General features: G+C 40.9%; 1 protein-coding gene across 1 annotated transcript in view; it reads right to left on the bottom strand.

The window, feature by feature from the left end:
* Window positions 1-13,640, bottom strand: part of DCBLD1 (discoidin, CUB and LCCL domain containing 1) — a 111,772-nt gene that overhangs the window by 20,593 nt on the left and 77,539 nt on the right. The window contains exons 6-8 of the mRNA XM_068231353.1: window positions 8,137-8,270; window positions 4,615-4,655; window positions 194-400 (exon numbers count right to left, since the gene is read on the bottom strand). Coding sequence (XP_068087454.1) covers window positions 194-400; window positions 4,615-4,655; window positions 8,137-8,270 — 382 coding nt within the window. The remainder of the gene's footprint in view (window positions 1-193; window positions 401-4,614; window positions 4,656-8,136; window positions 8,271-13,640) is intronic.

The following is a 13,640-nucleotide window of genomic DNA, read 5'->3' as shown; positions in this document are numbered from 1 at the left end:
ATTAATACATTAACATATCAAGCTTCCTTTGGCTGTGAGTGACATCTCAGGCCACTAATATAGGCAGTAAACATCACAGGATTAATGGAAAAAAAACTGTTCGCTTAGTATATTATACAAGTGATTAAAAGTTCAGTCGTTAGATAAAAGGTTATTTCCATTTTTGGTAAAATGGACATGTGAATGCATTTACCAGTTATTTTCCTCTTGTCTCCTAGATCAATTTCCAGCCATTCGCGGTCAGAGGTATGACTAGATGCCCAGGCCTCCCCTGGAGTATTGAGCTGAGCTTTCCCAGGCGACCACACTGCCACCTCTCCGTTCTTATTGGTACCTTCCCAGAATGAGGTAGCTGAAAATTTCTCTTCTCCATGTAATGAGGTCAATGAAGTGCTACAGTCTATGAAACACAAATGGGGAGAGTATGAAGAATTACTGTAGATGCTCTGCAGTAGATCCAGAGAACTGTAACTGGACTGTTCATATTTATGTGATAAAGAATGTAGAACAATGAGTGCTTACTGTATAATGTACCGTATTTTCCGGCGTATAAGACGACTGGGCGTATAAGACGACCCCCCAACTTTTTCAGTTAAAATAGAGTTTGTGATATACTCACTGTATAAGACTACCCCTCTTCCAACGTACACCAAATTTGAAAAAAATCATATACTGGCGCTGTACTGTATGTGGTACCCAGTATATAACAGTGTATAGTCAATTGACTGGTTGGACTGGTCAACTCTCCCTCTCCCTAAGCGGATTGGTCAGCTCTCCCTGTCTCCCTGTTTATCAGAGCGGTATGGAAGAATAGATTGTGCTGTGCCCATAAAATACAACTCTTTCACCCCTCTGGCCCACCCTTGTATCCTATTTACCTCCCTCTCTGCCTCTCAGATCTCACACATATGCGCCTGCGCCGCTTTACTACAGTCCTCAGCAGCAAGATCTGAGAGACTGTAACAGGATAGGGGTATCACCCAGCATCAATGATACCCGGCGTATAAGACGACCCCCAACTTTTCTGAAGATTTTCAAGGGTTAAAAAGTAGTCTTATACGCAGGAATATACAGTATGTGTTATCAGAGATAAACTTAGAATACCTAGGCGGCTATTTGCCAGATAGGGATTTTTTTTCCTCCAGATTTCTTCCATTGGTTAGTGCAGAGATATCTATACTCCAACCATGACAGCTTGGCTATCCTGCATAACCTAGATTTTGTGTCTCATAGTCAAGTTTTTAAACAACTATTTAGGCCATTCTATTGTAACATCGGTTGCCTGTCAAGGTGGAATTCAATTGGTCCATTTTTAAGATGCATACATTTGCATACAGAATTTGCATAAACCTGCATCAACTCAGAATTATTTGCTTCTCACTGACCATTCCCAGAAGTGATATACAGATACTAGCCTCCCAAAGGGCAACAGTCACCTGAAGTTGTAATGAAATGTTGATTTCTGGATTTAAGTGTTCTGTGCAGATAACCAGTGACAATATCAAAATTTTCTGGGCCCTATGCAACACAGCACAAGAGAGAACACAACGCCTGACTGTACAAAAAGCACATCATCACAGGTCTAGACAATTTACAGCTACAAAAAGCTTGTACATTAGACAGCAGTGACGAGCTCAGCAACGGCAATTCTAGATCAAATGCCATGGCTGAACCTTGATACGGCTCATAACTGTGAGAGCATATGTAAAGCAGACACCTGCACCTTGACAAATGAATAGTCATATCATTGTAACGGTTTAGAAAACTATATCATATTATTTTATGGGTCCCACAAGCTCAATCTATTACTTTATAGAATAATCTTCCAAAAGACACAGTGAAAACAAGCTAATGACCTAAATATAAAGCAATTCTCTCTTCTTATTCCTTCTACCTGCATCTCCCAGTAACAGTTTTATGACACTTGTGAGGGTTCCCCTGAAGGCAGACTCAGCATTAGGTATTTCAGTAACTTTGCCTCAACAAGCTAGATATTTACTGAACAGCTGCATATTCATTCTCACCCCAGGTGACTGCTTTCTGGAGCCATTTCAGGTTTCCATTTATTCCAGATTGACCTAGTTACTTATACGGATATCTTCAGCCATTTCCCTACTATAAGAATTTCAGACCAATTCTACTCACAAAACAAAACTAGTCATTCACAACACATTCTGATTCAAACATCATAACTTTGCAAAGCTCTTAGTCAAAACTTCAGTCTTGGTACAACTGTTGGCCTAGTTCTGTGTAGACACTGTTGCAGAGCTTGTTTTTGTTGGGGTCTGTGCTGATCGGCTAATACCAAATATCCTTAGTAAAACATCTGGATAGGAAGCCGGATAATAGCCACTTCCTCCACTACAGACTGTCTGTGCTTTAGGCTGCAATCGTTTCAGTGAGATTCAGTCTGTGCATTACCATTTGCAATCTGAACAATGGCCCAATGCAATCTGAGAAGCAGCAACAGCACTCAGATACTAACCCTCTGTCCCTGTAATTTGGTGCTTCTGGTCATATGATGTCCAGCCATAAAATGCCAAGACTGGATTTTTAGCTGCAGAAACCTCATTTCACACAAAAAAATGTGTTACAAATCCTGCAATAAAGCTGTAGTGTATCTACGTCCTGCTTTCATGGTAGCAGACATAGGGTTAACATCCTGTGTTTACAAATTAGCTGCTCTGCCAGGCAGTCAGCTGACACAGCTGAGAGATTAAATTTCAGTTGTGATTAGTCACAGATGAGAGGGGAATTAGACGGGCTAAACTCTCTAAATACATACAGGGTGCATTTCTATCGGTTTTCCTTTTGTCCTGTGCAAGAGTTCAGGTTCATTTTAAACTTACTTTAAAGCGGAACTTAATACTAAAAACAAAACAAAAAAACAGGTGTTTCACTTACCTGGGGCTTCTGCCAGCCCCTTGCAGCCTTCCTGTCCCGCATTGGTCCTCCATGATCCTCTGTTCTCTCGCCGCCAGCCAGTTTCATTACCGTCGATGCGGCAACTGCGCCTGCGTGTCCCGAGTATCTTTCTCCACGTTCCCGCCTGCTACTGCAGATGGGAACGCAAAGAAATATACGTGTGGCTCGGGGCTTGCAGGCACAGTTGCCATTGACTTCCAAGTCAACTGCAATGAAACTAGCTGGCAGCAGGAGAACGGAGGATTGTGGAGGACCAGCGCAGGACAGGAAGGCAGCAAGGGGCTAGCAGAAGTCAAACACTGTTTTTTTTTTAGTATTCAGTTCTACTTTAAAGAGGAACTCTAGTGAAAATAATGTAATAAAAAAGTGCTTCATTTTTTATTTTTTACAATAATTATGTATAAATGATTTAGTCAGTGTTTGCTCATTGTAAAATCTTTCCTCTCCCCGATTTACATTCTGACATTTATTACATGATGACATTTTTACTGTGGGCAGGTTACGTAGCTGCTGCTAGCTGTTTTGGCTGTTAGAGACTTCCGGTCTGTGAACCTTGTTACATTGTAACAAACTGCCAAAAGTACCGTGGTCCCAGAGCTTCTTGTGGGAGGGGTTTCAGCACAAAATCAGTCATACAGCGCCCCCTGATGGTCTGTTTGTGAAAAGCAATATATTTCTCATGTAAAAGGGGGTATCCGCTACTGATTGGGATAAAGTTCAATTCTTGGTTGGAGTTTATCTTTAAGTGTAGTGGAACATCCCTAAATGCAAGTAGCAAGGTTCTTTAGCTCTGGAGAACTATAAAGCAGCAGGGACTGCCATACTATCCCAGGAAAAAAGAAACCCACTTAAGTAGATAAATACTTGTTCTACTTAAATAACATGTATTGTACGTTCCATGTTTTGATTTCAGTTAATTTTATATGGTAAATAAAGAGAAAATTGTTCCTGGCATGTTGCATCTTTACTGCCTCTGACTGAAACCAATCCTGATGTAATTTCCTCCATTTTTTTTCTCCTAGAAACTGCACTGTCATGTCTAGTTTGCTTTGTAAACACATGTGAGCACAGCATAGATTGTATTTCAGCAACTTCTGCTGAGAGGTGAGGTATATTTACCTTCTCAGCCTCAGCCTGTTACACTGAACTGCCCTCAGCCAATCAGCGAGGAATGTGAGAGGGGAGAGTACAAACTTCCCTCTTCTCTGTAATATACCATAATAGAGCCAGGCTGACTGAGATAAGATTTATTACAGCAGAAACATTTATGATTATATTGGAATGCTTGCAATGCAGACTGCATGTAGACTACATAATAAACACAAAGCAGTGGGTAAATGGATTTTGATTTTGTGGCGGACCATTCCGTTTTAAGAACAAGCGCACCCTTGGAGCAAATTATACCACAGACGTAAAGGAACTTTTACAAATAAAAAGATATACCTATCTAAGACCAGCAACACATATATGGCTGGAGCATGGTATTAACTTTGTCCACTGATCTGCTGTTACGTATTATTGGACTATAGACTAGGTACAGTCTTTAGCTTAGGTGATGTATAATATTCAAGAAAATGCTTGCTATTGCTCTCTTACTAGGGCAGAAGCTTGAGCAATACTTAATAGAATGAGATGGGTTATGCAGACAAAAACAAAACACAGGCATCAATAGCAGTACATTATTCTTACCAAAGCTGTTAAACACAAACCGCCGGTCTGATAGTGAGCCACTGCAATAAAACACAAAAGTGCAATAGTGGTTAGTTAGGCAAAGCATTATTTCACACTGTGGTCATTCTTGTTAAATAGGAGAATACTGCAAAGAACTCCTCTCAGTGAACCTAGTTGAGATGACAGATCTAAAAATGGACTCTTCCTTATTTCTGAAAGACCTTTGTCATGGGCACTGTCCTCTCGTCTCAGTGGAATTACTGTCATGATTTTAGTGGGGCATCATTTAAAGCACCATCATAGTGTTAACAGTGATGTCCATGATAAGGCCCTATCACATGAAAAGAGTGCCAGAAAGCATGGAGCAAACCAACTAAACATGCAGTACGTTTGGTTCTCTTTGCCTACCCCTACCTTTAGAAGAACTATTTGGTCCATTATAGAAGAATATTGGCTAGTCCTGTGTAAGGAATAAAGCCTTGTACACACCCACATGATTCTTGACTGCCTGCCTCAAGGCCTGGCCCTTACAAGCGCGTTTCGAGATTCGCAGTGTCTAATTATGTAGACTGAGGGTATTGTTCTCCATAATCTTCACACTACATCATACACAGCACATTGTCCCTCATCCCACCTCCATACCCTAAAAATAACCCGAGGTGTGAGACTTATGGACACTGCCATATTTATTTCCTTTTAAACAATACTAGTTACCTGGCAGTCCTGCTGATCTTTCTGGTCATTAGTGTCTGATTCACACACCTGAAACATGTATGCGGCTAATCTTGTCAGATTTGTTAGACATCTAATCTGCATGCTTTTTCAGGGTCTATGACAAAGTATAATGAAGAGGATCAACAGGACAGCCAGGCAATGTGCATTATTTAAAAGGAAAGAAACATGTCAACCCCCATATCCCTCTCACCTCAGGCTCTCTTTAAGTGCCAGGAGGCCTAAAAGTTAGATGCATCGTTACAGAGCTCAGCCGTTAACTGTCGGCCAAAGGATTGAGTCCAGATCCCCGCTTGCGGGAATGCTCATGTGTGTTTGCGCCCTTATGTTAGGTATGTTATTTCCAACATGTCTGATCTGATTTCCGATCGATTTTCCATTCACTTCTATGAAAAATAGTTAGAAAAATTGATCCGAAATCAGATCGGACATGTTGGAAATAACTGATCTGAAACCAAACCTGTCAGAAAATTGCATCGTGTGAACCTAGCATTAGTGGCAGAGCTTGATTTTGTTTGTACATAAACTCATAGTATAACTGATGTCAGATAAATTACTATGGAACAGTTATTTTGGCCAAGAAGAGCTATAGTATGTACGTTATAAGTTATACTGCCCAATGAATCTTTCCTATGGTTTGCTAGTACAACTCTGAAAGGCACAAGAGCAGCAATAGCCAGCAACTACTGTTCAGAACTGCATACAATTTTTTTTTAAGCTGCAGATTCCTCATTTCAAACAAGAAAGGTTTCATGTGAGCACTATGATGTGTTTACCCTCACCAGCTGGGTGTTTGTGGAAGACTGAGGGCGGTTTCACACTGCATATCTGCGGCTGCGATGCGGCCTGGGGGTTAATACACAGTAATGCCCGTCTGGCAGCAGGCCAAGCAGGAAGTGACACTCACTTCCTGTGGCTGAACCGATGATGTGCGTGGAAGCGTATTGCTAAAATACGCTTACGCATATGCGCAACTCGTAAAACTTGCGGCGGTCATTTTAAAATGCGCCTTGCCATAGACTTACATGTCTTCTGGTCTACTGCAGAGGTCGCACAGTAATGTAGGCTTGCACTTGCATTAGATTACATACTTCCGCCGCACAGTGTAGTGTGACATGCCCCATACTTTCATTGCCCTAGCGTTAGGCAGCGGTAAAATGCCGCACTGCACCAGTGTGAAAGGCCCCTGAGGCATTCTGTCCTAAGCAACTAGTAAAATATAGGTCTTGCTCAACTATCTACATCAGGCTACAATACACTCTACCAATGTCCTTCACAGGCCAGACACTCTCAATGCCTTATTGTTCCTCATGCCACATCAGGAAATAGCAGCACATGCATTTCAGATAAACAGCTCTCATTAATAACCACACACACAATTTTCATGCAAGGTTGCTGTGGAGTATAACCTTGCTCTGTAGCAATGCAAGTAAACAAAACTTTGAAAACAAAACTTTTTTGGTATTCTTCAATGATTTATACATTAAAAAAAAAAAGTTTCCAGCTCTGATAATGTAAATGTTAGTAAGTGTAACCTTGTTGAGTTGAAGGTGTTGGAACACTGACTTCTAGCTTGTGAAAGCAGGAGAGATTCAGGGTCACTGGCATTGAAAATCCATGCTGAAGGCTTTAGTATTTAACCCATGAAAAGTATTCATAATGTGATCTGAAAGAGGACACTATTGTGTGCCTACACAGCATTAAAGGATTGCAAATTACTTCCAACCCAGTAGAATGAGCTGACTGAAACCACAAGGTCAGGTCTATACTGCGCGCAAGAAAGCCATTCATAACTCATAACTCATATTTCCAGCCGGCCTACATGCTGACATGTCACAGAGATCACAGCGCACAAGGGATCACTTGTAAAATTCTAAGCTGCAAAAGATCATGAACTAAAGTGAACAGAAAACTGCTCATACAAAGAGGATAATCACACAGCTTAATCTACCAAGGGCATTTTCACAGCCTGTCCATCTACGTCAAAGCGCAACTGTTGCTTTAAAGAGAACCTGCGATATCTTATCAATACAACTGGGCCACAATCACATTTGTCAATCGTAAAAGCATATTTTGTAATGTGTTCATATACGTTTAACCACACATGGCTATATAAAATAGATTAACTAGTAAACTGCACATTGCATGGTGTCTGGAAAAAGCTGTCTTTTTTAAATGTAAATGTCAAAACACATTAGATTTGAACAATCCCACTGATTAACATGAACTGTCTGTGTTAATGTATCTGTGGATTGTATAAAATTGTATTCTTCTTATAATGATTCCTTCCAGTACGGACAAGATTTTGGCAAAACTAAAATATAGCAGTTGCTGTCAGTTATATTGTATATCAGTTGCTGTCAGTTTTAACTGAAAGCACAGCTGATGAGCAAGGTAATGTCCATGTTTCCCTATGGCTCAAGTGGGTTATACTACAGTTTACCAGTGTGCTGACCAGGAAGCTGTTATGGTGTAGCAGTATTTTCAAAATGGAGGACAAAGAATTTTATTGATCACCGTGGAGAAACAGGATGCAGGAGAGGAGAAAGATTCAGGAGTAGACTACACGGGAGGTAAGTATGACGTGTGTTTATTTTGACTTTTCATTTTCAGTTCAGGTTTGCTTTACGTATAGATTTTAGTAAATTACAAGACACAATACAAAAATAACTCATTTGATAAAATAAGGAGAAAACACTGGAAAAATAAAAAATTGTGAATTGAGCCCATCAAGATTTCAAAAAGTCACATTTTTATTCTGTCTAAAAATAAAGAGAAGCTGCTGTCAGTGCTCTGATTACTACTTACTCTCTTGAAAAGATTCCATTAGCTAGAACGCCTCTATATCGACTAGCACCTTTATAATGTGTGACGTGTATTTGTCCACCAAGTTCATCTGCAATAACTCCTGCGTGAATTGCAGCCTTGCAGAGTAAAGAGGTCTGTAAGAGAAACACATGCGTCTTAGGTTAAATCATACTGCACGCCAATATACTGTACATTGCAGTTATATGGAAGCATTGAACAGAATCATCCAATGTGAGTTACCGTATTACTTTTCACACAACTTCTACTCCAGTAACACACATGTACTAAAGCATTGATTTTCCCCAGCAGATCACTCTCATCAAATCTAACAAATCTATCGCACAAAATGCAGCATCAAATGTAATCTGGATACATTTTGGAGGGAAAAAAAAAAAAAACAGAAATTAGGATGGGAAATTTTGGTCGATCAGACATGGCGTGGAAGCGGCGGTAGATCAACAGCCTATACTGTGTGGAACAGTGCATGCTGCAGTTCAATAGATTTTCAATACATTTCATGGTGAAATTTATTGAAAATCTGTGTGCAGTGCATGGGAGGATTCAATCCCTCTCTGATCTGTTTGGAGACCAGCAGTTTGCCGCACTGGGAGGCAATCTATGTGTGTATGGCCACCTTAATACTTGAAATTCTAGCTCAACCACCTCCATGAAATATTCTCAAAAAAATGATGACAGGTGGCCAACAGGACATTAGTTAGACAGGAAGATCACATTTTATGACTCAGACTTAAAAGAGACTCAGAGATGAACTAAAGTAAAGCTCTGGGGGCTTCCTCCCGCCCCATAAACACGTCTAAGTCCCACACTGTCCTCCCGCGGTCTGCCGTTCAGCCGCGGTGAGCCCCGGTAACAGGCTCAGTGATGTCAGTCCCCGACTACTGTGCATGCGCTTGAGGTCTGCGTGTGCGCAGTAGACCCAGAATGGCATCGACCAAGCCTGTAACTGGACGCGGGAGGACGGTGTGGGACTTAGACGTGTTTATGGGGAGGGAGGAAGGCCCAGGTAAGTATCAAAGCTTTACATTAGTTTATCTCTGAGTATCTAAGTCTCATTCCATATACATATAACTAAAGTAAAGGAGAATAAAACTGAAGCAAGAAATAAATCAGTTTTAACCACTTTAGTACCAGCAGTCACTGGCCCCTAGCACCAGAGACTGCTGGTACAAAAACGGGGCTTACCGACAGCTTGACACATGGAATCGCTGCTGTCACCATTCACGCCACTCACCTGTTGCTAAAGCCCACTCACTCTGCTGTCGCTATATGACAGCAGAGCTCTGTGAGCTGGTCAGGAGCTGATTTCATTGGCTCCTGACCCTGTGAACATTACAGTGATCATTGGGTCAGGAGCCAATGAAATCGGCTCCTGACTGGCTCACGGAGCTCTGCTGTCATAGCAACGGCAGAACGAGTGAGCTGCAGCAATGGGAGAGCTGAGTGATCAGCGGTAGCGTGCGGCGGGCTAACTGAAATCTATGCTCTGCCAGGGATAACCGGTCCCAAACAGGGTATAGATTTCAATTAGTGCTGTCCGGAAGCAGTTAAGTAACATGTTTAATGATAGCACAAGTTTGCTTTGGCTTTCAGGATCTGGGCACTGTGTGACATAGCATTCTTGATTTGAATGACACACAGCTTAGGCTTGCTTCCCTCCTTCAACAATTTCCTATTAGGACCTGAGCCCACTAACGCAGTTGTATCCGCTTCTGTCCGCTTTTCAGCATCTGTAACATTGATGTGTAACTGAAAAGCGGACACAACTGCGTCAATGGGCTCAGGCCCTTAAAGTCTTTATCATGCACCCTCATCATTGTGTACCCTTCCCACGGATTGACTCGGACTTAAATTAATTGGTCACCGAGACATATCCCAAATTGCATGTTCTTGTACCCAGTTTCCTTATATGAACCTGTGCTGTCCGTCACCCCTTTTGTTTGTAACTATTTAATTTCCAGCGCTGTGTTTGGCACTTTGTAAATTCAACAACAACTCCCACTGCAAAGAAGGCAAACTGATTCTCCAAGAAGTCTGAAAGAGAAATATCAGGAAAGGTGTGCTTTGCAAAACGTGCATGATTTAGTTCTGAGCATGTAGCAAGCCAAACATGCTGAAAGATTTCTACAATCACTAGAATTTCTGCTTTTGCAATAATCTACTTATTTACAGAGAGGCCTGACCTATGCCAAGGGTAATCAATCAGCCTCATCTGCCCATGTGCTAAATGAAGCGGATTTACTTGTAGGCACCCTGACAGTTCTCCACTGATGCACAAATACAATCAAAGTACAGCACACAATACTGGCTGCAGATGGACAGCTCTGTGAACTGGAATAACAATGAAGCCCCTTACAGCTGCATGACCTCAATTTACTTCAAATCAATGGAAAACAATGCAGGCAAACTATTTTCATCAAACAACCTATCTAAACAGTTTCCAAATAAATATATAGCCATTAGACCTGTTTTTTTAATTAATGGGTGTGGGTTGTTGCCTGTGCACATCTACGACCACCAGTCTTATGCCTGTGTAGTACGGCCGGTGGCACACATGGACGCAGGTGGATGCAGACACCTGTGGTTTTATTAGGAAGGATGGCTTTGCTTCTGTTATGTAGTCATAGGATACAACTCCAGCAATGGCCAGACAAAAATGCATACTGTGAGTAATCAAAGTCTCACTATATACAGGTCGATAATAGCCTGATATGCCTAGCGGATTCATTCCTGTTTAATTACAATTTGATCAAATAGTTAATTATTCCTACCATAAAGTTTTAGTAGAACGTGAGCTTCAATCAAACTGCTAGTGCTTGATGCCTTAGTAGCGATGATTCTACTTGTTGAGTGGAGTGCATTCACACTCCAAGTGCCTTTATTTACTGCCTATGCACTATTCCTATAGCATAGTGACCCCACAATACATGCACTCGTGCTAAGCCACTTTGGTACAGCTGAGCTCCCACATTTTACCCATCACTTTATCCATCCTTTGATGAAGTAGGAAATGGTCAGTTGCTCTATCACTTGGGTGGGTCTTAGTACCTCACCTGTAACATCTGCTACTATTTACAGTCATTCACCATCACTGTTATTTTCTACTATGTGTATCATATTCATATGGATATTGTGTACTTCATTTACCAGTGTTAACTTGCCATTGCATCTTGAGAGCAGTTTATCTGTTTGCACAGCCAATCCTGTGCAATATATTACTGTATCGTTATTGGTGTTGTGAAGTCTATCTTGTGGTTAGTCCCACTCCTATGCAAATCCTACCGACACATTTCTAGATCCTCTCATTTTAATTATTCACATTTTCTTAAGCCAACATCTGTGTATGTATGTGTATTTCTTATTAGTGGTTCTGACTTGTATGCAAATTATATGTAGCTTAGAATTGGGCCAATCAAAATCAGCAGGAAGTGCACTTAACTGACCCAATTCCAAGTGGCGTAAAATGTGAAGGTAAGCCAGAAGAATTAGCATATCATTGAGCATCTGCACTGCCTGTAGATCTTCTAAACAACAACTCACTCACTTCCTGTCCTAAATTTTCTTTACTCGTAAGCACATTGTCCTGAAATCACATACTAAAATAAAGCCATACAGAAGAACTAATCTAGTGACTCATGGCCTGTTACCTGCGCTGTAAAAATATGTACAAAACGATTCATTCGTGCAGAGCAGATAAGTCTATCCACACTGAGTAAATGGAAGGCAAACCTGTTAGATGGAATTTATGCCTGGGGTCAAAGTGCTAATCAAAGACAAGACATGACAGAAACTGTGAGAAAGCTCAACATTTAAAATAACATACAGAAATGCAACTAAGACCTTTGCGAGTGAAACTGTACTTTACTTATTCACATCCATATGAAAAGAAAACACTGGTCTACTTCAATGTCAAGAAGTCATTCGGTTATTTTATTGATACTTTGACTTTGTTTTTTTTCCATCTTTGCGTATACTACGGTAATTAGTGTTTGATGGATTTATTTTACCAAACTGTCATTCTTAAAAGCAAAATATGTTTTACAGAATACAGAATAACTGGGCTAGAACAGCCAATAGAAAATTGAGATTTAACACACACCTGTGCTGTCACAATCGGTTTTATAAACATTGACATTTGCATGAGGGTTTACAAATGCTTATTCAAGTTGGGATTTGCCAATACTTGAATGGAATCAAGCTCATTTGTCTTTGCCCAGCGATCAGCACCACCAGAAGTTTACCCATCTTTAGCTCTAACGTATTGAGAGACTCCTTTAATGGTATACTGCACTGGCACCACAATTTAACAGTAGATTCTTTAGGTCCTGTAAGTTGTAAGGTGGGGGCATCCACAGATTGGACTTTTTTTCTACCACATCTGGCAGATAAGTGAATACACAGACACAGGACTATCCATGTGATCTAAAAGATTTATCAGACAAGGTAAATGTTTCCATTGCGTCATGGTCTAGTTATGATACTCATGTGCCCATTGAAATTGCGTTCTGCAGTGGACAGGGGTTAGCATGAGAACACTGACTATGCAGCCCAATATGAAGGAATATGCAATACACTGCCTGCTATGACATTTTTTTTCACATATAACATTAGGTTTTAAATCAATCTGTGCAACATTTATTCTTCCGTGGGATTAGTCCAGATGGGCCAGCCTTTGTTTCTTATTTATTTGCATCAGTAATTCTTGGACACCCATGACACTGCCACTGGTTAACTTGTGCTGCTTCCTTGGACAATTTTGTTTAGTGCTTGTAGCAGTAGTGCTATCAATCTCTGATAAAATTACTACTCAAAATCATACCTGTACAGTCAAACCTGCTTCCAGAAACAATGATCAGCTGCTCTACGTCTTTTCAACCACCAATCACTTCAGGTGTCCCCCACAGAAGTAAAGGAGCAAACAGACACACAATCTGCCCACAATCTGTCACCTGTCAGATTGGAACTTGATTCTGCAGGTGACACTGAGGCCCAATACTGTACAGACATATCTCTAGGCAACACATTCAGATTCAGCATGCCAGGTCATTACGCAACCTCAACATAACTCAGGGGACAACTGTACACACATTAAATTCTCAGACCCAAATGGCCACAACCGGCCACCTCGGCAGACAACAGTCTAGCGTGTGTACAAAGCTTTAGCAAGTTGTGCCAAGTGGCCATCACCGAGCAGACTTTTAGGTAATAAGGGAAAAATTATTTTCATGGCCAGCTATAATCTGTAATTCGACATCGACAAAAAAAAAATTGCAGTAAAAGGTTAAATCTGTCCCTTGGGTATCCAGCAGAAAGTTTTTTTCTGTATTGTGTACCACAGACACAGGAAAACAAATCAATATGAACATGGCCTGGTACAGAGAAGACACGTTTCAGTGTTTGCTTGGAAGGAAATACTTTGAAAACAACAATATATCTACCAATAAAAGAGACTTTACAACTCCAACTTCAGAGGCCTCTAAAAAAAA

Source organism: Hyperolius riggenbachi, chromosome 4 (genome assembly GCF_040937935.1).
Source record: "Hyperolius riggenbachi isolate aHypRig1 chromosome 4, aHypRig1.pri, whole genome shotgun sequence".
Classification (NCBI taxonomy): domain Eukaryota; kingdom Metazoa; phylum Chordata; class Amphibia; order Anura; family Hyperoliidae; genus Hyperolius; species Hyperolius riggenbachi.
The sequence above is the reverse complement of the archived record's forward strand: the minus strand, read 5'-3'. Positions and strand labels throughout refer to the sequence as shown.